Below are 27,399 nucleotides of genomic sequence, written 5' to 3'. Positions count from 1 at the left end.
AGTCACTAAGACGCTTCGAGGATTTAGAGAACGTCGGTTCTAATTTATCCGAGGGTACGTGAAGGCATCATCTTTCTGTTTGATCACGTGACACAAGAAAGCGGAAGTTGAACGCACTGTTTTTCTACATAGCTTACAGCACCGCTAAGCTAACCTTCATCTTTTTTTATGTATGTCCTGCTGACCGACCCCTAACATCCATGGTCAGGTGAGAAAAATTATATATAGTGTTTACATTTGACGTCGTTAACAAATCCTGCCATGAATTACGTGTGTTTTTTCAAAGCTTACGACGGCTTATTTTTTCCGTAGCATGATTTCGGTTTTCGCTATTCGTTTTGCGAATTTAAAGTGATTTTTCAATTTAAACATTTATCTGGTTGAAATAAATGCATAGACAGGTGGAGGATAGTTTTTTTTTGTTCCAAACACATCAAGGGGATATTGACTCGTCACATCTTTTGAAAATCTTGGTAACATGAGCTGTACGGTATCACATGAGAGTCAGATGGGGTCGATATGAGTTAATGGTAAATAGATTTAGGTTGAGCTCCTAGTAAATGTAACCTTTTTAAAGCATAGCATAGCATTGTAGTTTCGAATCAAACGAGCAAAAGTGTTGCTCAGTCTTCACACCTTCTAGTTGCAAAAAGTTTGATTTTATACATATTTATACATAGAGAGAGAGAGGGAGAGGGAGAGAAATGTATGCATGTATATATATAGATGTATGCAAACATGATGGTTTACAGGATGAGCCAGAAACACTGCCTGGAGGGCCAGGTGTACTCGGTGCCTCTCATCCAGCCAGACCTGAGAAGAGAAGAAGCTGTTCAACACATAGCAGATGCATTACTCTACCTTGAGACCATCTCCACCGACATCTTCAGAAGGTAAGACCACAGGTGACCCGCCTGGTAGAGTCGGAGGATAATTGATACAGCTCTTTGCATTACCATGTTTTGCTTTCCATCAACGTTTGTGGATGTGGATGGTCAGGCAGTCTATGTCAAAAGTAGCGACCGCTCCAGGGTGTTCCCAGTTCTCACCCAGTGACTGCCGAGATAGAATCCAGCACCCTGTGACCCCGACTGCTGGATAAGGGGTGTGGATAATGCACCGTTAACCATTTGTGGATAAACAAAGGTTGACAGTGATTTTCTTCTGGGTACATAACATGCTGAACAAAAGCTAAAGTAGCTATCAAGTTATACACAAGTAATAACAATGACAAAAGTTTACAGTTGAAAAATGTATGAACTGTAGTATATTGCAATTATTAACCATTTCAGTAATATCTCAATAGTATCATACAATAATTTTTACCCTTTTTGTATCATTACAATGGTGTTTCACGGAGCCACTTGACTTAAAACTGAGTGCTGCCATCCACAGTGTGACAATGTGCACTGCAGGGCTTGTGTAGTAGAACTTCATGAACATTGACATAAGATTTTTGCCCGTGTTTATTGATGGCATTAGTGGATCAGAATTTTCTTGTATTTATGCATATATTTAATTAGTACCCTCTCAGTAAGTATGGCTAATTATATTTGCAAAATAACCCTTTAAGTGCTCTAAACCAAGCCTCACTGCATTATTTGTCGTATTTGATGATCACTGAACTTTTCACATTAACATTTGGTAAATAGCTATTTGCATATTCACAAATGAACATATTTGTATTTGTATAATTAAATTGTTTGCTTTGGTGGCTTTAGGCAATTATTTCCTGGCGCTGGGTGGGTCTCACTTGAAATAGACGATGAAAGATTAGTCGACTTTGAAATTGATAACACTAGAAATGATATTGCGGAAATTATTTTCTGCGTGCAAACTTATTCTGAATAGTTCATCGTGGGCATTACGCAGGAAGCTGGAGAGTGTTCCAGGTTGTACTGACAGGAGAATTTCAGGGCCAGGTGACGTGTGTGTCACAGGGGTGTGGTCCGTATGGTTATTAGAGATGCCTTCTGTAACAGTGGATGAATGACTTAATCAAGGCCTTGCAATTTCTTGAAAATATGTTTTTTTTTGGGTTCTGATCAACAAGCAGCTGAAACAGCAGCAATCTCTTGCAATGTTTGTGCTGATGTACATCACCTCTAGGGTGTCTGAGAGTGTGGAGAAGAACCGCCGGCAGCTTCAGAGCGTCAATGACCGGATCAGGCTGGCTCAAGCCCGTGTTGACAAAATCAAAGGCAGCAAAAAGGCCACCAAGGTAGAGCATCGGCGCCATTTCCGATCGGCAGATTCCAGATATTGCAACTGTAGTGGATAGAACTGAATGATCACAAAGCCTGATGGGTTTTTTTTTCATTGGCTCGTGTTTCTGTTTTTAGGTTTTCTCCAGTGCCAAATACCCTGCCCCGGAACGACTCCAGGACTATTCGTCTATTTTCTCCGGAGCGACAGACCCCTCCTCACACAGCCGTGCCCGACACAGGATTCAGAATAAACTTCGGCCCTTTGATGAGAAAGCATTGCAGGTGGGTGATAAACACATGAAAACAGTCACGATACAAACATTAAGTTTTTCAGAATGCATGCCCAGTTATAAAAGGTATAGTATTTGTACAGGTTGTATAGTAACTCAATGGTGTGAACCTGGAGACCGTTATATTAATGAAACAGCCTTTCTCCAGGACAAAGGTCATAAGTAAGAATTGTAAGTCATAAGAATATACCTTACATTGAAAACAATTTATGTTTATGCTCATGTGTTTGTCTTGGTATCAAATGTGATAGTGTGCTATTATAAAGAAAGGCAAGCTGAGCCTAAACATGATAAATTAAAGGTCCGTGTAATTACCAAGAGAATGACAGCACACACAAGTCCAGAAATATCATTTTTGGGAGAAATATTCAGGTCGGTTAGCTGATAAAGAAACGGGCCAGTTGAGGTGACTGAGGCATGTGGACCTCCTCCTCCTCTTCCTCCTCCCTGAGGAAATATTTCTCATCCCATCTGGCCTGGAATCACCGCAGGAGCTGGATAATGGTCAGGCAAGGGTCTGCGAGCTGCTTCCTCCGGTGACATGATCCAGGCTCGAATTTACATGTTTTTCATTTCAACAAAATACAGTTCCATATAAAGCGAGGGAGGATGTGTGAGATACATATGATTTATTTGACAGACAATTTAGGTAATATTTTGTTGCTCCTACTATGATGTACTTCTCCAGGGCTATACAGAGTTCTTAATATTTAGATCTACAGATAAACAGCACAACAGATCATGAGCTTGTTATTAAATCTTACAGACTCTGTTAAAAGGGGAAATTATAATTCTAACGAAGCGAGGATTTATCCCACTATGGTTATTTAGCTGCTCTATTTTAACCTGGATGTGCTCATCAACTCATAAATTTAATTTTCACAATAATTACCAGTCTAAAATTATTATTTTGTTTTTATGAGGAATAAAAGTGTTCCCCCTGCAGTGGATGACTTTCTAAAAGATCTGAAAGATCAGTGTGGTGTTCTGAATTCTTATACAAGATTATTATAATGTGTGTGTGTGTGTGTGTGTGTGTGTGTGTACGTGTGTGTGTGTGTGTGTGTGTGTGTGTGTGTGTGTGTGTGTGTGTGTGTAATATATTTATATAATATATATTTATAACATAAGCATGCTATAGGTTTCTGTGTTCGCCAACAATGAGTTGCTATGCAATTGTTTTGCAGTGTAACACTTTTCTAAACTGCTGTTTCAGGAAAAGCACTGTATACATTTGTATGCTGACTATTTTTAAGGTTCTGAAATATCCACACCAGCCAGTCCTATTGGTCAGTTGTGCAAAATTAAATATTAATTTGGAGAGACTGCTTATTCTATCCAAATATTGCTGTGAAATACAAATTGGATCAGGAGCTAAAGCAATGCAGAAGTGGAGAAAATGCTTCCCACTGAAACCCTCACAACCCCCCCATGCCCCCGCAGTATTTCTCTTATCTCAATAATCATCTAACTGTTTGAAACTGTGACCAAGCACATCAGAGATGTCTGAACACGGACGTGTGATTTTAAAGATGTCCCTCCTGGTTGGCTCCTCGTCACCGCTCGCCAGTTTCTCACCAAATTTTGTTGTCCTGTCTTTAAAATTTGTTTGTAATTTATCCATCCATCCATCCATCCATCCATCCATCCATCCATCCATCCATCCATCCATCATCTGCCGCTTATCCTGCACTCAGGGTCGCGGGGGATGCTGGAGCCCATCCCTGTTCTCTCTCAGTGTGCGAGAGGCAGGGTACACACTGGACTAGTCGCCAGTCAGTGGCAGGGCCACATATACATAAATACAGACAACCATTGACTAACAGTCATTTCTAAACTCCATCATTTTTTTCAGAATTTCCAGCTAACTTGCATAGATGTATATTATGTATTTTCATATCTCATGCATCATGAATAATCTTGGGCATTATTATATACGTGTGTGTGTGTGTGTGTGTGTGTGTGTGTGTGTGTGTGTGTGTGTGTGCATACATAAACACATACCTTTTGACTGCCATAGTTTTTTTATTCAGGGCAAGTCGGTCGCTTATCGGACAACTGTCTGAAAATTGAGCTTATATGATGGTAAATGGTCTCAATCTACATTTTATAATGCTTTCTCACCCTGCTGTTTCTCAGTGCTGTAAACTAAAAAGAATTTGCCCATTTACACACACACACACACACACACACACACACACACACACACACCAATGGCGGCTTAGCTGCCGTGCAAGATGTGACCCAGCAGGAGCCGGGAATTTTACTGCCAACCGCCAACCTCTCGATTGAATGGAGAACCAGTGACACTGGTTCTCATTGTGTATACGTTTATTCCAGCACAGATAACACACCCTGTAAAAGTATGATAAGTTTGTGCGCATCCTGCTCTGTACAATGTACAATTATTCATAGAGTACTAGCACTGGCCTCTCCTTTTAAGGAAGTTTTACAGAAGGAAGCATTTAAAAAAAAAGGCAAAAAATGTCTGTTTGATTTTGCTTGGGTCTTGCAAGTGTGCTGCTCTCACATATGTTTGCTATGCAAATGGAAACAGTGGCGGAAAATTGGTCTTGTGTAGGAATGCATTATTCAGTCTCCCTCTGAGATTTCACCATCGTACATTTCAGTTGTAGTGCGCATAGAAGCTTTCTTCCTTTCTTTTTTTTTCGTTATTTACAAGATTATGACATTTCCCAGAGCCTCACCTCGCTCTGTGTTTGTCCCTCTCGCTTTCAGGAGAAGTTATTGTATTTCCCGGTGTGTGTGAGCAATAAGAAGAGGTCTGAAGACGAGACAGAGGAGGGGCTGGGCAGCCTGCCACGCAACATCTCCTCCGTCAGTTCACTGCTACTCTTTAATACCACAGAGAATCCGTGAGTCCTCACCCACGCACACACACACATCCACGTACACACACGCATATAAACCAACACTGGAAAGTATATTAGAATTTTTTTGTGTCTGTTGAAGGTATAAGAAGTACGTGTTCCTCGATCCTCTGGCCGGAGCTGTGACAAAAACACACACGACAATAGAGACGGAAAAAGAGCAGAAACCCTTCGACGCGCCGCTGTCCATCACAAAGAGAGAGCAATTGGAGAGACAGGTGTTTTTTCCAACACATCGAATTCAATACTTTCTGGATGTGGACACAATAATAACACTGCAGGACCTTTCCATTCGAAGATTAAAAAAAATCCGACAAATATTTTTTTACTTTAATTAAACCCTCAGGTGATCATTTCAAAACTTTCCTTTCGTCTGCTGTCGAGCTTTTCATTTGATATATAAGGCTAATTTTCCTACGCGAGTCCTGTAGTGTCAAAAGCACAACAGGGAATAAATCATACATGGCATATTGAAAATCGCATCTGGATGCAGTGAAGAACGTCGCCTGACGAATCGTTGCACATTTGACGAATCAAAACACAACACTGGCAATGGATTAAACAAGACAAAAAATTTGTAACATTTGTCTTTTGATTCTCCTGTTTCCTGGTGGGTTCTGGTGTCATTTTATTGTTTGCCGTAGTGGGTGTCGTGTTTAAATTTTTTTTTTATTTTTATGTTTTTGCTTGTTTGTTTTTAGGGGGTAAAAAGTGATTTGGTTTGTTTGTTTAGAAGTTTATTAGGACAGTGTACAAATACATTAAGCACAGAGACAGAGATGTTTGTACCAGATTATAGCTCATAGCTAATTTCCATCTGTAGTCCTGGTAAATGATGACTTTTCTGCATTATCTGACAGACAGCGGAGAGCTTTTTCTACGTGCCAGATCTGGGCCAGGTGCCCGAGATAGACGTGCCTTCCTATCTGCCCGACCTGCCGGGCATCGCAGATGACTTGTCCTACAGCGCCGACCTTGGTCCCGGATTCGCCCCTTCGGGACCAACGCACATCCCAGAGTTGCCGTCATTTGCCGAGGAAAGCAACAGCGAAGGTACGTAAAACAGCGAGTTTTTCATCAGTCGATCCATCAGGTATCCATCAGCTGTTTTTTTCTTCTTTGTTTTTAGGGTCCAGGCTCCAACCCAATGTTCCACCTCCCCCACCACCACCGCCGCCGCCGCCACCTCCTCCTGAGTCTCCAGTCGCGTCCTCTGCTCCTGTTGGGGCTCCCCCGCCCCCTCCCCCTTTGCCCCCTCCTCCGGCGGAGAGTCCGGCAGAGGCGTCCCGAACGACGAACTCAGGTTTGTCACATTCATGGCAATCGGCATCCCGGTCGGCGACGAGACACGTAAACGTACCTTCTCGGCCACAGGAGGCGTCGCTGGGGCCCCCAGCGAGGTGGTCCAGCCGTCGGATGGCCGGGCGAGCCTCCTGGAGTCCATTCGCAACGCCGGAGGCATCGGGAAGGCCAAGTTACGCAACGTCAAGGAGCGCAAGATGGAGAAGAAGAAGCAGAAGGAGCAAGAGCAAGGTGTCAACTGGAGTGAACACGCGGTTGCAGTCGTGTTTTATTTATCCCTGCACGCTGCAGCTTCCACAGTCATGCGTGATCGGTCCCATTTTGGTAACTTGCTCCATGCCATTAGTCCCAGTGACTCATGGTTTTGAGCATTTGTGTACATAGTTGCCCTCATTACGGCCCGAGTTTTTCTCTACCTCAGCGACAGGCTTATTAAAAGATTCACCCGATGTTACAGTCATGTTTTTTAATCATTTGTCTCCCAGCAGTGGGAGCCGTGTCTGGCGGCGGAGACTTCATGTCTGATCTCTTCAATAAGCTTGCCATGCGCAGGAAAGGTAAGACGTCGCTCTCCTCTCAGAGTGGGATTCGGTCAAAAGGTATTTTGAAGCGAGCCTAATGTTCACTCCTCCTCAGGCATATCTGGTAAGGGTCCAGGAGGAGGCGGGGAGTCAAGTGATGCCCCCGCAGGCGCGGGTGGGGCTTTCGCCAGGATGTCGGACGTCATCCCGCCGCTTCCTGCCCCGCAGTCCACAACAGATGACGACGACTGGGAGGCGTAGAGCTACGGATAAGCACGAATGACCATACAAGCATTTCACAGCTACGAATAATTAGGTCATAGTAGACTTAAAAAGTGCTGACGCCTGTGTGTGTGTGCGTGTGTGTGTGTGCGTGCATGTGTCGCCCCCGCTACCAGAACTGTGGAAAAACTGGCGTGACGTTGCCTAATCTGATGTGTGCAGTGAATTAAAGTAGCTGACCATAATATCGCCCGAGACAAGTTAACGGACATATATTCATCCATCGTCAAACAGTTTGATTACATCCGACGGATTATACAAATAATCGTCTAGAATGGAGTACAAAGTCAGCAATATTTTTAATTGCCTAAAACAATATTTGTATTACATTAATCAACGTGTTGAATATTTAATACTTCAGTCGAACTCAGAACACCATTGTGCTTTGTCTGTGCAGAAATCAGATATTTCAGCAAAAAAAAAAAAAAAAAAAAAAAAAAAAAAAGTCATCAAGAGGATACGGGCTCTTTTGGCCATTTAATCCATATAATTTATGTATTTTCAAATTCTTCAGTCACAGCTGTTAGTAAGAAAAAAACAAAACAAAAACAACCCTCAAAGAACAGTCCCCACATGTGAAATTGGAAAAACCATGGCAAATGTGGCTGTCTGGCAACAGAAAATAGAATACCACCACCCTGCACTTCTGACGGGTGCAAGATATTGAAAACATCCAGCAGCAGCCTGAGTGACCTGTTGCAACCTGCCACGGAAAAATTGAACTTTCAGCTTTCGTATTATCCTACAGGTTTACGATCCCACCGGCAGAGATTGTCGTCACACTTGGTGCGAAGAATCGGTCAAAACCCCAGCGGACTAAACCTCCTTGTGCTTTTTCTCCAGAAAGAACTGAAAGAGAAGAGCAACAAAGGCACGTCATGGACGAGCCGAGTGCACAAATCGCTGTGTTTTTATGTGCGTTTGTGCAAAAGTTCATCAATTCTCACCTTCCGCAAAGCAGCGAAGGCAGGCCCGAAGCTAGAGTGCGTGCCAGTTCGGTCTCTGATCCACGCGGGGAGTTTAGAGAGAGTAGCCGGTCGAGAGTAACGTCTGTCGCACAGCACTATTGAGGAATAGTCACCACGGTGACGGATTGCTCTTCCTTCATGGTGAGGAAACAGAATGCAGATTCATTTTAATACCCGTGCAATCAACAGTGATTTCTGATTATTCATATATTCAATGACTTGGTATCTGTGATGCAGATTTATTTTTGTTATCGTTACCTATCGACTGATTGACGGCCTTCATGCAGAGGTTTTCAATTAGTGATTGGCCAGGGCTCCTCCCTCCAGTATGAGGCTGCGGGGGGGGGGGGGGGGGGGGGGGGGGGATGAATAAAGAAATAAATCAGCCCTTTTCAGACCTTGCCCTTGTTTTTAATCGCTCACAGCAAAGTCAAGTCAGATTGTCTTTATATACAGTCGTGGCCAAAAGTTTTGAGAATGACACTTTCACAAAGTCTGTTCCTTCAGGGTTTTTAGGTGTTTGCCAGATGTTTCTATGGTTGTGTCACTCAAAACTTTTGTCCACTACTGTAACACCATATCAAAACACAGCTGCCATATGACACCATATAAAATATATATTCTATATAGTGTCAATTGCCGAATGTGTGCATATATATGTATTTATACATATATGTATAGGTCCCAACTCAAAGTGGTAGGCCTTCTGTTTCAACTGGTTGGGATAAAAGAAAGTGAGAGAAGGGCAGAGATAGAAAGCAAGTAGGAAGAAGACAGAGCCTGTACAGGAAAGGGACTAAGTTAGGTATAAAAAATGAAGTACATAATAAAGTAATCGCTGAAATGATACAATAATATGATACTTGTAAAAGACAGCAATTGCAGATGCCCTGCAGATCAACACACGTCTTCTGGGAATCTGTGAAATGAGCAAAGACTTGCATGAAGGAAAAAGACGACCCAGGCGGTGGAGTCTCACCATGTGTTTGTCCAGGTAAGACATCTTTTCCTGCAGCTCTGGAGATTTGATGTTTGGATACGGCATTCCCACCATCACCACACACCTGAAGATGTTTACACAAGGATTCAGATTACGCCGACATCCGCGTCACTTACGGCAGGAACGGGACGGAGTTGACGCGCACCTTCCCAAAGCATCAGAGAAGTTGATCCCCTCACTCATCTTCCCTCCGACCACAGAGAACAGCAACGCCCCTGTGAGGCCTCCGCTGTTCTGAGAACACCTCTTGAACCAAAAGTCACCAAAAGTAACATCACAACAAGTAGAAGGGTGACAAAAACCAACTTTGGCGATAATGACGCTCTAGGTGGTTTTACCTGGATACAACGGGAGAACTCGCTCAGCACTTGCTCTACCTGGTTGGCCTTCTTCGGCTCCTGGAAGATCTACGGAGGAAAAAAACGCTTGTGACGTTGCAGAGAAGGTACCGAAGCTCGGGCTTGAGAGGAAACGTGTTCGGCCGATTCACCTTCTTCTTGTTCGCCAGTCGAGCCAGAGCCCCGCTGGCTTCCCAGTGCGAGATGATGCGCCTGGAGTACTCGTAAGAGGGGAAAAAGCAAACGACTCCGTCTGGGACCACGTTGCAAATGTTGGAAAGAATGCGTCCGGTTTCGTCCATCTGTCAGCAAAGAGAAAACATGCTTTGGTAAAATGCGGCATGTTAAATCATTGCACAAAGTTTAACAGAGTCATGTGTGCCTTGTTACCATGTGCGGGGAGTCTCTATTTTGGAAAGTGAAATCTAGTTCCTGACCAGATGGGCCGCTGCACAGAACGATGGGAAGGAGGTTCTCCGGGGGAATCACGTGGCCTGCAGATGGAGGTAAGAGGCAAAAAGTAAACATCTGACTGATCAAACTAAATAATTCGGCCCAAACAAGACTCTATAACCCCCTTTCGTTGCTATATCTTTTTGTTTTCACTTCATAGTAATTGTTTATATGTTACAATTTTTTGCCCTCAGCTGGCTACTTCCATTCATGGCCAAAAAGAAATTTTTGGCCAATTTTTTATTTTTTTTCCAAAGTGCTAGCTCTAATTTATTACAGAATAAAAATTCACTCATGGGATGTTCACTTGAACTTTCAAAAATGTAGAAAATAAAACAAATAAATGGCACGACCGCAGTATATATGGTAAATGATCTATGCTTATATGGGTCTTACTTTGGTGGTTTTTCAAAACAGCATTCACATGCACACACACACACCGATGGTGTTATGCAAGGCAGGGTTCGGTGTCTTGCTTCGATATGCAGACAGGGGGACAAAGGAATTGAACCGGAACGCTAATATGAGAGAAAATTGAGCTATCTAACCTTCCGCTCTTCATCCTCTGCTCTCACACCAACTAAATTCATGTTTCACTACATCTATAAATCTCCTCTTTTGTTTTCGTCTATATACAGGATTTCTGCAGGTACCAGCTAATCTAATTGAAAAACATGAAATCTAATAATTTAATGCTTTATAATGCCCTTTTAATGATACAAATTTAGATGATACAAAGGCACTGAACTCCTAACTGCTCCCCTGGCGCTGTTCCTTAGCTGCCTTCTGCTCATGATGGGTTAAATACAGTGGTCTGATGTTGTGCTCCATGTATAACAGTATGCAACAATTAACACATTACCTCTTCTTATTATAATGGCAATCAGTAGCAGATATGTGCCTATGACCCCCTGGGTGACAATGAATCATGAATTTAACTTTTTATATGACTGGTAGTGCATATATCTTCGTTTGTTTCCTTTTTGCTCCAGCACTGGCAACTTCACGCACCATTTGAACACCCACGGCAAGCAATTGTCTATTAAAGCGTTCTGCCTATCAATCGTCATATTATTCCGATCAACATTATTAAATGTATATACAGCCAGATCAAATAAATTGGGAATAACAATGTTTTTTCTCATCAAGTGTATTAAAATTGTTAATGCCCCCAGACATGGAATTTAAATGCTTTTTAAGGCCTTCATTTTTGCAACTGTTTAATGACTTTTAAAGCTTTTTAATGGCATGGAGAAACCCTGATATATGTGTATAAATGGCATAGGTGTGTGTTAATGGCTTAAATTCATCCTAGTTAATTGTGCTGTTTTATTGGAGTGTTCCACTATTTATCAAGACGAGGCACAAACGGAAATATTGATAAGACTTCCACCAAAATGTCGCCGCTCAGTGAAATGGGCCACTCACCACAGGAGAACTCAGCGATGCGCTCATCTCCCACTCCGGCAGAAAACAGCAGCTCTTGTTTGAAGTCTGAAACCTACATTTCGGCATCTTTTGAGATTAGGGGGAAAAAAAAATTGCGGAGCCACAGCTGTGCGTTTTCTCTCTTTCGCAAACATGGCAAGAGTGACTCACTGGCTGCATGGTTCCTCCCGCAATGATGACCGATCTGCACTCCTTTAGCACCTGGGCGAAGTGGACGGCGGGGTTCAAGAGGAGGAACTTGATGCTGCTTTCTGATAAAGTACCTAAACCATGAATGAAAAGGATTTATTTCGGTTTGTTGTTGTTTTCGTTTTTTTTTTTTTACTAAAGAAGTTTTTTTCATGCATTTCTTACGATCATGAAAAAGGAATAGCTTTTTTCTAATCCAACATAAAAACGTCCCGACACTAGACAGCATTTTAATCCTTATATCTCCAGTTAAATTAACCGCTTTACTTTTAAAAGCTTTTTTATTTAAACACCAGACCTACATATCCATAATATGACTCCCCTCCCTGAAACACATCAGTATTTAATATTTGTTCTCAAAAACTTCTTGAATTACCATTTGCGTCTCTTAATTTAAATTTACTCCGAGCACAGACGGGGAGAATTATGCTTACAAACTTTGATAGCTCTTCCAATGTCTCAAAGTACACACTATCTGGAAAATCTGACGCTGAGGAACATAGAAAATGAGTTGGTTCAAAGTACCAAGCCTTATTAATAATTCTAACAGCTCTTTTCTGAAGTTTAATTATAGGCTGCATATTAGTTTTGTAGGAATTTCCCTAAACCCTGGCACCATATGACATATTATAAATGAACAATATATGCAAACGCCATTGATTATGATGAATGGCAATGTGACTTCAAACAATATACATGATCTCGATCAGCGTCTCAACTATTCTTTATTTGTTTTCTGTAATTGGAACAGTACCTTGTTTGTGCAGAACTATTCTGCCGTCAGTATTGCTGTTGGTGAGGGAGAGGAGGAAGCCCTCTACCTGCATCATGGGAGACGCGGAAAGCACGCTCTCCGCCTCCACAGACCCCTGCTGTTCCGAGGTGCCTACACGTGACACACACACACAAACACACACACAGAGAGAGAAAAAAATGCATCATGATGAATTATGAGATGGTAAAAACATCAATGACCTAACCATCACGTGTGATTCTACTGGATCGCAACAGCAAGCCACACATCAGGGTTGAAACGTTTTTTGGCACTGGCTGGGATGCAAAAACTGTCGCATTTGTCATAAATATGCAACTTACACATGACGGATCCACGGATCCACTGACCTCATGAACTAAACCAACTCACACAGGCTCACTTCTAAGTATGTCTGTTTGGCACGATGTCGCACGGCCTGCGATGAGAAAACCGTACTTTAAATGCTACCCTCATTGGCCAATTAGTTGAACTCCTTCCTCCGCGATGAATATTTGAAACCCGATTTTAATATATTGAGGGCTTTTAAGCCCAGAGGGGCATTTCAACATCAACCCAATTTTAAGGTCTTGCCTGTTAGGAATCCTATGACTTTCTGACATTAAAATTTATGTCTGACATTACAGTTACATGATTTTTCTTTTTTTTTTTTTTTTTAATCAGGTCATCAAGTCAAGAAAGTGCCTGAAAAACCATACGCACTTATGTTTGTGTGTGTTTGAGAGGAATTTTAAGTGAAAATGACATGATCTCCAACCTGGTGCAGGGCTCTGGCTGCTATGTAGCGCTTGCAGGAAGCGGCTCAGGCCCTCTGTGCGTCGGTTCTCCTTGTTTGAGTGCAGACTCACACCTGAACCCGCGTACTTCTCCACAAAACCACCCAGCTGCAAGAAAAGACACACATCAACACTTTCAATCGCATAACACAGTACTGCACGTGTACGCGTACACTTCAGACTTACTTTTCTGCTGATCATGCTCTTCTCGAAGTATCTCTGCAACTGAGGTGAATGAAAAAAAGGAAGTAGTTTAGCTACAGCACGTTGTGGGTTTAAGAGGCTTTTAAAAACCGGGGACCAATATTGACAGCTACCTTAAACAAGTTGATGTTGTCAATATGAGCCTTGAACAGGAAGTTATTGATAGTCATCATCTCTGTGCCTGGGAGAAAAGGAAAGCAGGACTGTCACCAAAATAAATTAAGAGAAACCGTGGGATTGCGGGATTATGAGATTATGAGAAACATCTTCTTCGATTTCTCTGTATGTCCAGTACATGCAGAGAAATTGACAATAAAGCTGATTTTTACTTTGAGATTCATTCATTCATTATCTATACAGCTTATCCTGATCTCAGGGTGGCAGGAATGCTGGAGCCGATCCCGGCAGTCCTGTGGCGAGAGGCGGGGTTCTCACTGACGCGGTCACCAGTCGCTCACAAGGTAACATATAGAGACAAACAACCAGTCGCTCTCTCATTCATACCTCTGGGCAACGTCGGGGTCTCCAATTCACATCTGCGTGTTTTTAACTGTGGGAGGAAACCGTAGGTAACCCATGCAGACACGGAGAGAACGTGCAAACTCCATGCAGAACGCTCCCCACCCCCCATGGGACGCTAACCCTCTTGCTTTGAGGTGGAAGTGCTAACCACTGCGCCGCCGAGCCTCTCATTTATAAGTGTGTGCGTGTTTTTGCATGTGTTATTGTCTGACCTGCTTTAGTAGTCTGGCCTTGGGGATTCTGCCCCACTTTACCTGCAGGGATCACATTTGTTTGGCAAATGAAAAACAAGAAATCTTATCAAGCCAAAAATGAATTTCAGATCCAAATGCACTCACCTCCCAACATGGTCACCAGCCCGTCAATCACAAATAAAATCTGCTTTATGTACATCAGGTTCTTTGCCTTGAGACGACTCCTAATATTGTGACCACATCGGGAATTCAGAGATTAATACTACATTTAATTTGTAATATGCAAGTCACTGTGTGCACTCACTTGTAGCGTTCACCGTACTGGCAGAGCTGGCTGTGTGCACGGCAAAGCTGCAGATGGCAGAAACAAAACAAAACAAAAAAAACAAACCAAAAAAAAAACATCAGCCCGCCAGGAACCACATAGATGCAGGATTAAGAGCTGTACAGGAGTGTGTGAATGTGTTTACCTGCGCTCCAGTGAGCTCCGCGCTGTGCATACAAGACAGCGTGTCGCTTAGATTGTGGGCTTCATCAATTATCACCACCTATCGGTAAGTTGTGAAAAAGTTAAAACATTCTGACGTCACCAATTCATTGAATATGATAAACTGTGAAAAAGGGGCTACGAATTAATTCAATCTCAGCTGTGCCAATTCCGGTTTTGTTACCTTGATGTTCTTCAAAAGACAACAACAATCGTGAAACATTATCATTCCCCTATGGTCCTAAATAGGAAAAGTAAATGAGGAAAAACTACCGACAAGGGTAGCAGAGTTTTTTGAAATAGTCAATCACTTTCAGTGCCACACATTGGGCCTTCCATTATTCCAGCCAGAATGTGTGCAAAAAAGACAGCATTCCGACACACCTCTCATTTAATATGATTTATGGCCTTGCTGTTTGCGCATGAACAACACGAAGTTCTATTTCGAGTAGTGACAATATTCTTATTTTATTATTTGTAGATATTTGAAAGCTTTATTACCCTCCACACACTCTTACTAACCTTTCTCATAGTCTTATAAACACTTCCTATTTTCTATCCGCTTAGGTTCAGCACCAAACACCTGAGAGGGGCAGAATTGTTTGAGGCCGTCATAGAAGGGGTTGACATAAATTAAAAACTTTGACAGATAATTCACACCGCAAAGTAACATTACATGTAGCGAACGCTAGGTGAAACAAGGCAAAATGCTGAATGCGCTCAGAACGATGCCACGGTCACTGAGCCAATCAGAGCCCAGGATACAGAACACCGTGCTCTGGTTCGTCGCCAACTGAGAAAATGCATATTTTACCATAAAAATAATCAAAATGATAATTGTATAAAGAGACATTCATACAGCAAAAAACTGGTAGAGCGAAAAATCTGTGACATAAAATTAAAATAAAAAGAGTCTGTAGCGCAGTGAGAGCGGAAAAGGGAGAAGTTCTCAGCAGCCTCCTACCTGCCCTTTCAGCTGGATCCCCGCAGCTTTTCTTGTGGCTTCATGAAGCACTATCTGATAGGGCAGCACCACCAACTTCATAAACACAAAACACAGGTTACATCTCTGCGGGGGCTCCCTCTCACTTTCGACAACAAATAATGAGTATTTCATTTAAATCTATTTCATATTTGTTAGTTTTTTTTCTTTTAATTGGAATTCTAAATGTGAATATTATGGTGATCTTGCAACATTCAAATAAAATGTGTTTAAATTCTTGTCACTCAAAATGTGAGCCACAACCAACTATTGAGCTTTTGCTGCCCTAACATGCAGATGCATATTAACCAGGTAAAAATTGGCTATTCAATTTTGCAAATATATATTTTGCAGTGATTAGTGAAATAGGGAATTTTTTTTCCCCCCTCCCCATAACACACAAGAAATTGGCATGCAGACACAAATAGCATTTTTTGTTTGCTGCAGTAGGATCATTTAAGTCCGGCCTTTTATTTCCCAAATACGAGGATGACTAAAATTGATATTGAGTATTATATTTGAACATTACCTTCAACCCAGAGTCAATTTTTTTCTTTTCAAAATGTTTAGAAATAGACTTTTGTTTTCTCTGTAGTAATTCACTGATTTCATAACTGCAACACACGAGTTTTTTTTTTTTTTTTTAAACATAGAATAAATGGAAAAAATATAGAGTACTCTCTTTATTTTAGATGGGGTTTTATGGCTCTCTTTTCTATGGAAAATGGGTCTCTGAGCACTGAAGGGTGCAAACAACTGGGTTAGACCTTCAGGGGTGGAAAACAAAATGTGTGTTGCAGCGTTGATGAGCCATGTTTGAGGCAAATAAGGATGGATACCTGTGCAGGGGGAATGGAGAGACGTGTGGCATAGTAAGGACAGGAGTGTGTTTCCCTGCCGAGCTTCAGGAGCTGCTCCATGTCATGGACGGCCCCCAGGACCTCATCCCTCATCTGCTGCAGGGCCGTGGTTTTGTAAAAGGGACACACACTCTTCGCCGGACCTCGCTTGCGCTTCGCACCCTCGTCTTGATGTTTTTTTTCTGCAAAAACAATTGTTTGCACCATAAACATAAACACGATTGTCATTTTTATACATTTCATTTCTATGTAAGAAATGTCAGACCAGGTTTTATTACAGTCGCCATGAAAACAGTGGCGTGCATGGAGGTGAATCACAAATCGTAACATTTTTTTCCTCAAGGCTCCTCTGTGTGCTTTGCAGTCTCGAGCCTCAACTTGAGGAAGGATAGAGTTTCACCTGAACAGCCCATGACTCATGACACTTACACTTTGACCTGGACCTGTTAGTTGAGCACCTGTAACACGAGTCTCCCATGTATGAGTCACAGTCGAAGCTGGAGTCACCGCTGAAAAGCTCTCGAGGCATCTTACCACTTGGCACTAATGTTCAAATAACACAAGGGCTGTCAGGTGCACTTCCGTGTTTCCTGCCATCATGTAAATGCAAATAAAGTAAAGGTAAAATAGCTAGTAATGTCTTATGTCAAATCCTTATTACCTTTTGCACCAAAAAAAAACCCTGATTGCATTATAATTTCAGATGTGATTCAAAACAAAAACTTGAAATTGAGTCTCAGCTCTGAACTTTTTTGTTGTTGGAAGTAAAATGTCATTCACAACGATCTCGAGGACGGCATCGATTTCTGTGTTGCTGGCCGGCATTCTTACCATTTTTGTTTTTCTGCATCTCCAGGCAGCGATCATTAATGCGCTGAATGCTGCCAAGGCGCCGCACCTCTTCATTGATGCAAAGATTCTGCAATGTCCACAACTCAGGTCATATTGGGACGGTGAACAATAGGAAAGTACACAGGTAGTAAATCAGCATATTCCATCTGATGCCAAGTGCTACTGTATGTGTATGTATATATTAATATATAAATGTGTATGTATATTTTTTCTATCATTTTTATATACACTTTTGTCACTTTATTGTTTTATTTTCATTTTTTCTTTTAAATATGTATTTTTGTACATGTCTGTATGGCGTCCTTGAGTGTTGAGTTAGGCGCCTTAAGAAATGCATTATTACTGTTATATCTTTTTAATTGTTACTGTGCATTAATTGCAGTTTTGCAAGTGCTAGTTGTGTGTTATAGGAGCTACATGCCTGGCGTGAGCCCAGTGTAACAAGACTGATGTCTTTGCTGAAGGGGCTCTTTTGGACCTCGTGAACAAACTGAGCCAGCTGTGAATGGGTTCGACTGCAGTAGTAAATCTGCAAAGATAAAAAAAAAAAAAAAATAGATAAGGATTCCTTTCTACTCAATTATTATCAAATGCTTTGTGTTTGCCTGCCTTCAGGTAGAAGGTACCGCAGCCTCCAGGCCTGCTCACCAGACTCACCAACAGCTTCACACACCAGGCTGTCAGGATGCTGAACTCTCTTCTCACTCCTCCATTCCACCCGACCCCGAGATGCTGAACACTGTTCATTCTGCACCCCCGCCTCCCACCCCCCATTCCCCAAATACCGAGCTTTCGCCCCACTCTCTACTGGACTCTGATCATAATATATAGAGACATTACCACTTTTTTTGCACTGCAGCTACTTTGCATTGAGAAATGCTGCTATTGCACCATATACCACTATGGTACTACTTACTGACCTTTGCACTAAACTATGCCCAAAAAAAACTGCTGCCACTTTCTCATGCTATCATATATCAGTCTGTATCTACTTGCACTTTATACCTTTAAGTTTAATATTTACTGTTTCATGTAACAGTGCACTTTACTGTTCAATTTGCACTCTATTATTATCATTATTTGTTAATTTCATGTCACCATGAGATTGTGGGAAACTTCTTATTGATTCCTCTCTATGTCCAGTACATGCGCAGAAATTCAGAATAAAGCTGTCTTTGACTTTGTTTTTTTTTTTAAGCACACCTTTGTGACGTGTTCTTCAATGAGTTCCTCGTCCTCATCATCCTCAGCGCCGAGGAATCTGAGCAAAGAAGTCAGTGTGCCTCGCTGTTACGTCATCTCGATTCAATAGATTATTGATTATGGACTGGTCGGGGTTTAAGTCCTCACCTGGTGCTGGACTTCGTCTCGTCATCGCTTTCATACTCTGCAATGATGAGCTCCTCATCACCTCCTTCTCCCGGAGCCTCTGTTTCTTCACCTTTACTGAGCTGCAGCAGCTTGAACGCCTCGTCCTCCTCATGGCTCTTCACACACAAATCCACATATTTTTGATTCACTTGTGTGAATTAGAATGCAAAAATATGCTAAAACAGAATGATAAATAAAGTTCTCAAGTATTTAAGTACTTCAACAATACCTTTCTTTTCATTGCGTACTTTAATTGAACATTGTTCCTGATCATTTCCAGCTTCTCCTCCCTCTTCTTTCTTTTTATTTCATCTTCCTAGGGCACCCAAAAGATACGCCAACGTTAAGATTACGAGAAGATTGACGAGATTGACGACAGCAAGACTGCGAATGAAACGTCACGCACGGACACTGCTTACCTTCAACTTTGAAACCAAATCCCGTTCTGACTTCTTGTTGACAAAATCGGTGATCCAGTCGGGATCTGAGCTGCTGGTGGAGGATTCAGCAGTGGAGGTGGACAGGGATTTCTCTCCTTCCTGAAGCTGAGCGGCTGCCTCCTGTTTCTTCCTCAACTCGAAATCTTTCAGCCAGCTCAGCGCTCCACATATCAGACTGAGAGACTTGCCCTTGGTTAGTAAAAAAAATACATGATGTGATTAAAAACAGTTAAATCTAGTAACTTGGGCCTTGCTCTGTAATCCACAGCCATACCGTTCCGGTTGGACTTTCAAAAATGCCGATTTTGCCCTGGTCAAGTGTTTTGTACAGGGAGTGCATGAACTGCTCCTGGATTGAATAGGGCTGGTAAGGAAATGGAAACTGTGCCCTGCCATTCTCCATTACGATGAATCCTCCCTAGCAGAAATACATGAGGTACAATATGTTAGTCATCACTGAAATGCATTATATATACAAACGTTCATATTTATATATATATATATATAGAGAGAGAGAGAGAGAGAGAGAGAGAGAGAGAGAGAGAGAGAGAGATTTATAATTGAAATATTAATATAATTTTTTTTTTTTTACATTTCCCCACTATGTGATGATTTAAGGAATTTTCTATTATATTCTAATGATAAACTAAAAGGTGCACTGTCAGGTCCTTAATACTGCTGAAAATTGGAAGTAGAAATGTCAACTTCTTGATTCTGTCTGCCAAGTTTGCATGCAACGTGGATTTGACATGTAATTGAAAACACGAAATGATTAGCTAGAAACTTTAAATTGAAGATTTGTGGGGAAATAGCTGAATTCCTGGCAGTATACGTCAAAAAACCGTATCAATACGAGTAAAATAGCTATGACCGTGCGTTCGTGTCGTCCGATCAAACCCGTAAGGCGATAAACGTACTTGATTGAAAACAGTTGTAAACTAGAGAAAATAATCATGTTCTTATAATAATCTCTGTCTATATTACTGTGAAATACTAACCCTCGGTCAAAATACGAAGTTTAATTCCTGTTGTTGTTAGGTTCAGCTAGGTGTTGAACCGGCGCGCCAAAACACAGCAGTGGGCGCGGACGCTGACCAATCAGGAGCGAGATATAACAAGGAGCGTGTGCTTTATTATATGGATCTACATTGATGGGCGGTAACTAATTTCGTCCAAAGCCACGATTTTATGATTGATCATATATATTATTCATATTTAAAACCAACACATGATGTAAAATTACTGACAAACCCTGTGGCTTATCGTGGCAGGATATTATACACTAAATTCCTTTTTTTTTACGCACCGCCTTTTTGGGATTAGCCAAAACCAATCTGTAACGCCACTCGTGCGGGTTCGTCCCCTTGGTTTCTTCTAGAATGTCTGGAAAGTTCTCTGTCCCTCGTTAGCGGTGCTACCCAGACACTGCATTGCGAGACAACGTGGAGTCCTACAACTCGCCGTGAGCTCGGATTTAAACGTGACTGGAGCTCGCCGTTACAAGCAAAGTCTTTGGGAGCTGCAACGTGGGTGGTAGATACAAGATAATCGTTTAATTTAGGGCAAGCTAACGGCGTTAACAGTTACAAGTTGGCTAGCTAGCTAGATATCGCTCAGACTGTTGATTTGTGCACTCGGTGCTGTTTTAGAAACATTAGCTTTGTGAAATACTGCTATTAATACCACTACTATTGCTACAAGCACAACCACTGTGACTGTTACTACAAGTACCTTGTTGGATTGATTTGAATTATGGTGCAGGGCAGAGTAGGAAGAGAACCCTCTCTCATGACAATGACTGCAGAGGAACAGACAAGTGAAGGACAGCAGACAATCCCAATGGAGGGAGAAGATATAACGCCAAAGAAAGACGGGGGTGTTCTGAAGGTAAGCGACGCTGTTTCTCAAAGTTCTTGCGTTTTATTCGCATTATTATCTAGCTTGTTATCTGTTGGGCTGACGGCTCCGATGTCGTTAGCTGTTGTAAGCTAGTCTGTCACACGCACCCATCGAGAATCCGTTAAGTTAGCTAAAGCTGGTGTGTTTCGGCGTTGACAACATCATAACGTTATTCCAATAATGTCCTTGTGTAATTATCATGCCGGCCACTCATTTCAGCCGCCCATTATTTTGATAAATTACAGCCTTGATTGTTAAGTTATTGATGTTTATGGCGGCGTTTGATATTTAAGTCGTACAAATAATATTGGCTCTGATCGTGGAACGTTAAGCCGGTTAGACGTTTGTGTATTTGGACGCGAACTTCCCAGGCCGGCCTTGTTCTTTGCCAAAATTGTTATTCCATCCTATTGACTTTTAAACATCTGTTCAACTCCACATTTTGCTGTCTCCTTTGTCCAGCTGGTGAAAAGGGAAGGGACAGGCACGGAGCTGCCCATGACTGGCGACAAGGTGTTTGTGCATTATGTAGGCACACTCACCGACGGTACCCTGTTTGATTCAAGCAGAGACAGAGGAGACAGGTTCTCTTTCGAGTTGGGGAAAGGTTGGCTCATTTCTAGTTAAGAAGTGAACGGTCATTTGCGATGGTCGTAGAGTCGACTACATCACATTGTCTTCTCTCCTCTTGCAGGCCAAGTGATAAAAGCATGGGACATCGGTGTAGCCACAATGAAAAAGGGCGAGTTGTGCCAACTTATCTGTAAACCAGAGTATGCATATGGATCTGCAGGCAGCCCACCCAAGATACCTCCCAATGCCACTCTTGTCTTTGAGGTATGTTTAACCTAAACTGCTTCTTATTTTGACTCTTCAAAATAGTGGTTTGTTATTTTGATTGATTTCAGGGTCCATTGTTGAGTTAACTTATTGATATTGCTGTTTATCGATCAGACTATTGCTTTTTCATAATGAGGTATTCCACACAGTTGCTGTTTTTTGGTTTTTCTTTTTCTGGAAGACAGTATTTGCTCTTCAGGGAATTAATCGTTGGCATAAAATATATCCTACTTCACTATTATTCATGTTGAAGTCTGTCTGATATAAGCTTAAGGTAACACTGTCAGTTGTGGTAAAGAGTAAACGTGACTTGTCGTGTAATAATAATAGTAATAACATTATCGAGGCTTTATTAACTAAGCACAACACCAGTCTATCACTCTCTCCCTGCAGAGTCCTCTCAAACTGCAGTCCGCAGGTTTTATTAAGTTGTTCTGGCTCAGTGCATCTTATAGTAGAAAATACATTTATTGTCACAGTGACATTTTTATGATACACTACAGTGACGTGTGCATCGAATTCATGGTCATCGTCTTGCATAAAAAAATGCCATTTTGTGTGTCTGCAGGTGGGTTCAATCTGTGTGTATTTTCAGAGTTCATTGAATGTCTATGCTGAAGTAGAACATATTACCCTCAGAAAAATGTCTCATAAACAAGGGATATTTTGGACCTTAGCATAATCACATTCAGAAACAATGCAAATTTAGCACTTTATTATGAAACTGCTATTCAGTTGCATTTCTAAGGTGTCTTAGAAAAAAAAGGCATCAATATATCAAATGTATGATGTAGAAATTACAGTTTGCGCTGCTTCACATAACTTAAAGGCCTCAGCACCACAGATGTGGGAGGAGGGGGCAGATCTATAAATCTGAAATATGAATTAACTAGTGGTTGGCAGGTTGAGGTGGTTTTTTGGATTGCATGAAATCTGATCAGTGCAGTACTATATCATGGTTTTACGGCAGCACACTGAATCATGGGATCGATATAATAAACGCTCAGAAAATCCAGTCTGTGTGACCTATTATTAAAGGAACTTTTTTAGCATCTCTATTGTTCTTGCATGAGCAGGACAAGAAGTAGAGCACACTAAAGCGCAGTGCTTTTCTGTTGCTCCTGTACCGTCTTTCATCCCAAATGTTCAAACCAATGAATTGAATTGTTTTCTTAATTGATCAGTCTAGCATTTTTGTGGAATTGACTAATCTCCTGAATGAGTGTGTGGGGGGGAGGGAATGTTCTATGACTGTTATTCTTTATTTAAAAACCTTTAGGTAGAACTTTTCGAATTCAGAGGGGAAGACATAACTGATGATGAGGATGGAGGAATCATCCGTCGCATCATCACTAAAGGACAGGGTTATTCCAAACCTAACGAAGGAGCTGCTGTTGAAGGTGAAACATATAAAACATATAAAATCATTGCTAAGAGCAGCACATAATTGGAAAAAAGACAAAGTAAATTAGTTCAATATGTGTTTATTTTTAGTGTCTATTTTGTAGAGAGCAGCACTAAGGTTTCACACTAAATGGGAGAACTTAATAGCTGTGTTATATTTCTATGATTTTGATGGTGGTAGCCCTCTCTGGTTTAAAAGGGACTCTAAATAATTCATTGGAATTCATTCGATTTTTGTAGCTACCAACAGTGAGTCTGCAGTCTGTTAATTAATAAGACAGTAATTTTATGCAAGTGCATTACTGATCTTGAAACAGCAGGCATAAACCCAGTATTTATTATGACTAACACTTTCTGAGATTCTGAGGGTTATTATTAATTTCCATCATTCTTCATCAAAGTTATTTTGTGAGTCTGATAATGGAACTGGCTTTAACCAAGGCTTCTTTTTTGTTTTTTTTTTAAACACTTTCAGCAACTGTGCAGGGTACCTTTGAGGGGCGTGTCTTCGACGAGAGAGAACTCAAGTTTGAAATTGGAGATGGAGAGGTTCTTGGTTTGCCCAGCGGTGTAGAGAAAGCTATCATGGCTATGGAGCAAGGAGAAGAAGCCCTCTTCAGTATTAAGCCTAAGTAAAATAAATTCAAAATGACCATGTTTGACTTATGGATGTTATCTTAATTTGATTTTCTACATGTCTGTCTGTTCTTTTCATGGCATTGTTAAATGTAATCCCCCTAAATGGATAGTAATGAAATAGAATTTGATAATACGCAAGGCTTCAAGCCCAAGACAGTGCCTTTCATCAACAGGGACATTAAATTTAATCCCCATAATTACCCGCATGTGACACATACTGACATTTAACCACACACAAAATAAACATTTGTCAAGAAGTGACACATAATCCAGGTGCTTTTCTATTTCTTCACTGTTAGGTATGGCTTTGGAAATACAGGAAATACAAACTTCAACATCCCGGGTGGGGCAACATTGCATTACAAGATCAAGTTGTCAGCTTTTGAGAAGGCAAAGGAATCATGGGAGATGAACACTGCTGAGAAATTGGAACAAAGCACCATTGTCAAGGAAAAGGGTACACAGAACTTCAAGGTATGTAGTAATGTCTAACTTTAAAAGAAAATACTTTTTCAATATGTATATAATTTTCCTAATGACATTGCTTTCATGTTCCTCAGGAGAAAAAGTACAAGCAGGCATCACTGCAGTACAAAAGAATCGTGTCGTGGCTGGAACATGAATCGGGCTTGTCTGAGGAGGATGACAAGGCAGCGAAAGCGCTGCGACTTGCTGCCCATCTGAACTTGGCCATGTGCTTCCTTAAACTTAATGAGCCGACCCAAGCTTTAGACAACTGTGACAAGGCAAGACGTCTCATATCTGTCAAACAGTCTTTGAGAAAGCAACTCATTTTCATTGGTAAAAAGTTTTTCCCGAGCCCGCCACTCGTGGATGTTGCAGTGACTAAGTCCTCGACGCATTTGTGGTACATTGTTGTATTTCTGAGTTATTGGTTCAAAATTGTTGCTATACATGGAATCATTTGTCGCCATCTTTGTTCAAAATTATTAAATACGGAATCATTCATCTTTGCTCATAACTATAGGCACTCGATTTGGATGCCTCGAGTGAGAAGGCACTGTTCCGCAGGGGAGAAGCACTGTTTAGTATGAAAGAGTTTGAACGCGCAAAAGACGACTTCCATCGAGTTACTCAACTGTATCCCACTAACAAGGCTGCGAAGAGCCAGGTATAGTTCCCTTTATTTTAAGCCATTTCAACTGTCTTTGACTAAAGGCTGTTTTCCTGCTCTTCTTAAACGCTGTCCAAGGCTATGCTTTCACCAAGTGTTCTCCTGGTGAAGGATTCAGTTTTGTGTGTATGAAATCTGCGCTTCTTTTGAAAGTGTTATGCCTTTTATCAAATAATCACAAAAAGATGTAACTAATAAATGTCCCTTTCCTGATTAATAGTACAACAATGGCAGGCATGTTAAACTGCACCAAACACATGTCCTTTATAGTTGTTCTAAGTCATGGGGCCATTCCCTGCCCCAAACACACCAGTCTTACTCACTTGGAGGCAAAACAAGTTAAGGATGGTCAAATTCTGTTAATATTAAACAAAAGTTCAATAGCAGTAAAATTCCAAGAAACCAAAACCTCTATCGAGATGACAAAAACCAAGACATCCATGCAAAACACAAAAATCTTTGTGTAATGACGTAAACATCTTGTCCAGATGCTTCAACTTCCAACACCGGCTGTAACATTAAGAGTCCAAAAGACAGGATATGTATGAATACAAAGCACCAAATCCTGAACCAAGCATTATTTTACATTCTGTTTGTCCATTTGTTTCCGCTAGGTGGTTCTTTGCCAGCAGCAAATCAAGCAGCAGCACCAGAAGGACAAGCTCACCTACGCCAACATGTTCGAGAAGTTCGCAGAGAGGGATTCAAAGGTAGGACGTGGTCTTATCTGCAGCAACCACAAGAGGGTGGGATCGGCACGTTTTTTTGGATTAGCAAATGAACCGTACTGATTTTGTTACATTCTTATCAATTTTGGACAGAAAGCAGCAGCACAGGTGAAGAGTCAGAACAAGAACGGCGACGAACCAATGGAGATGGAAAAGGAGGCGGGGAGTGACGCAAAATAATAAATGTCCTCTGTCGAAGATAGGACTGTATTACAGTTAATCTGCACTCCAGATTTTTGTAACTACAGTCGTGTGTGTGCGTGCGTGTGTGTGTGTGTGTGTCTGTGTGTGTGTGTGTCAAGGAGAGCACTGACTTGTCGTGTCTTAGCTGGCTCTGTGTGTCTGGGCTTATTGCTGTGGCAGCTAGCTGAGTGGCTGGAGGCTCCACAGCTAATGGCGCCATGAGACTTGATTTAAGTAGTGTACCGCCACCCCTTCCTCCCCCAACACCTTTACGACCCATAGCTTTGACCTGCTCATACGTCTCTGTGTGTGCGTGCGTGTGTGTGTGTGTCAGGGGTGGGGGTGGGGGGTATCCCAGTGTTTTACATTGAATTTCAACCCGTTACCGGTCAAGGGCTAGACCATTCACCTTGCACTTCCATTTCCCCGTTCCCTCGCTCCTCTGTTTGTTTTTTGCTGTCCGGCGTTCCTTTCACGGGCTTACTGATCAATTTATGGGTTCGCGAAGGCTGTATGCTTAGATTTAACGTGTTTCTGAATGCTAGAGTGCCCGTGTCCCAAAAGTATGCATGTAGCAGCGCTGCGGATAGGTGTCGAATAAGATATTAGCCTGGAATATTTGTCTGAATCTGAGCTTCTCAGTTCAAAATATGTTCCCCTTTAGCTCTTAGGGTACAGGACTGTTCACCGTCTATGAAAATACTGACTTTGTACTTATTTGTTATTTGTGACTTCTCAAACGTTACCGAAATGATAATACAGATTACTCAACTGGAATGTGTTTTGAAGCAGCTAGAAAGGACTAATGAGATCCTCCTGGACACGGTCTATGCGGTTAAGTCTTAATATTTCTGTGCCGAGCACGTCACTGAAGGTTTGCATACGCCGCTCATTTTGCTTCGGGCTGTAAAGAGGAAGATGTGAAACCTGCCGGGTTTCAGACAGCACTACTCGTGTGGGGGGATAGAAGCTTTGAAATGGGGCTAATTTATCTTTGTTGGATGAGTCACTGTTTGGTTCAGCCTGTCAGAATGAAATAAACGACTACAAACTGATCAGGTGTTTGAGCACTTACTGGCATGTCCACCATCTTTCTTTTCCTGTCACTTTCCTGTGCTGCCGATAAGCTGTTCATCAAACAAATAAACTGGCATCGTTCACGTCATTGGATTAACAAAGACCTACGAGGGTTATCTGGAAATGAGTCTCCCAGCCTGAACC

The 27,399-nt window shown here is 41.7% G+C and overlaps 3 protein-coding genes across 6 annotated transcripts; 2 read left to right on the top strand and 1 right to left on the bottom strand.

Annotated features, from left to right (window-relative positions):
- Window positions 1-18: 18 nt before the first annotated feature.
- On the top strand, window positions 19-8,855 carry washc1 (WASH complex subunit 1). Of its 2 annotated transcripts, none has more exons than XM_086163453.1 (11): window positions 19-208; window positions 753-893; window positions 2,110-2,221; window positions 2,343-2,489; window positions 5,237-5,373; window positions 5,471-5,606; window positions 6,249-6,441; window positions 6,518-6,691; window positions 6,763-6,921; window positions 7,179-7,247; window positions 7,327-8,855. In XM_086163453.1, exons 1-11 carry the CDS (start codon window positions 201-203, stop codon window positions 7,470-7,472), a joined length of 1,422 nt encoding a protein of 473 aa, XP_086019579.1. In that variant the 5' UTR covers window positions 19-200; the 3' UTR covers window positions 7,473-8,855. The 2 variants fall into 2 exon arrangements, with proteins under 2 accessions (XP_086019579.1, XP_086019578.1); XM_086163452.1 differs by having other exon boundaries at window positions 21-208; window positions 7,176-7,247.
- On the bottom strand, window positions 8,310-20,425 carry ddx11 (DEAD/H (Asp-Glu-Ala-Asp/His) box helicase 11). The gene is made up of 28 exons (XM_086163699.1): window positions 20,349-20,425; window positions 19,625-19,768; window positions 19,330-19,539; window positions 19,140-19,226; window positions 18,890-19,026; window positions 18,743-18,800; window positions 17,961-18,068; window positions 17,519-17,606; window positions 16,667-16,869; window positions 15,810-15,884; window positions 14,829-14,906; window positions 14,663-14,709; window positions 14,503-14,582; window positions 14,377-14,418; window positions 13,756-13,823; window positions 13,625-13,663; window positions 13,420-13,546; window positions 12,645-12,776; window positions 11,852-11,964; window positions 11,681-11,753; window positions 10,190-10,293; window positions 9,952-10,101; window positions 9,800-9,868; window positions 9,607-9,707; window positions 9,441-9,525; window positions 8,720-8,795; window positions 8,441-8,595; window positions 8,310-8,342 (listed from the first exon to the last, which is right to left on the bottom strand). Exons 2-28 carry the CDS (start codon window positions 19,751-19,753, stop codon window positions 8,310-8,312), a joined length of 2,667 nt encoding a protein of 888 aa, XP_086019825.1. The 5' UTR covers window positions 19,754-19,768; window positions 20,349-20,425.
- Window positions 20,426-20,735: 310 nt separating this feature from the next.
- Window positions 20,736-27,233, top strand: fkbp4 (FKBP prolyl isomerase 4). Of its 3 annotated transcripts, none has more exons than XM_086163242.1 (11): window positions 20,736-20,876; window positions 21,112-21,237; window positions 21,712-21,856; window positions 21,944-22,086; window positions 23,369-23,489; window positions 23,969-24,125; window positions 24,432-24,606; window positions 24,693-24,878; window positions 25,121-25,264; window positions 25,882-25,977; window positions 26,089-27,233. In XM_086163242.1, the coding sequence occupies exons 2-11, from the start codon at window positions 21,139-21,141 to the stop codon at window positions 26,173-26,175; spliced, it is 1,353 nt and encodes a 450-aa protein (XP_086019368.1). In that variant the 5' UTR covers window positions 20,736-20,876; window positions 21,112-21,138; the 3' UTR covers window positions 26,176-27,233. The 3 variants fall into 3 exon arrangements, with proteins under 3 accessions (XP_086019368.1, XP_086019369.1, XP_086019367.1); XM_086163243.1 differs by having other exon boundaries at window positions 20,780-20,883; XM_086163241.1 differs by lacking the exon at window positions 20,736-20,876 and having other exon boundaries at window positions 20,965-21,237.
- The last annotated feature ends 166 nt before the right edge of the window (window positions 27,234-27,399 follow it).

Source organism: Fistularia commersonii, chromosome 17 (assembly GCF_037954325.1).
Source record: "Fistularia commersonii isolate RoL2024-O1a breed Wild chromosome 17, RoL_Fcom_v1.0, whole genome shotgun sequence".
Taxonomy (NCBI): domain Eukaryota; kingdom Metazoa; phylum Chordata; class Actinopteri; order Syngnathiformes; family Fistulariidae; genus Fistularia; species Fistularia commersonii.
The sequence above is the reverse complement of the archived record's forward strand: the minus strand, read 5'-3'. Positions and strand labels throughout refer to the sequence as shown.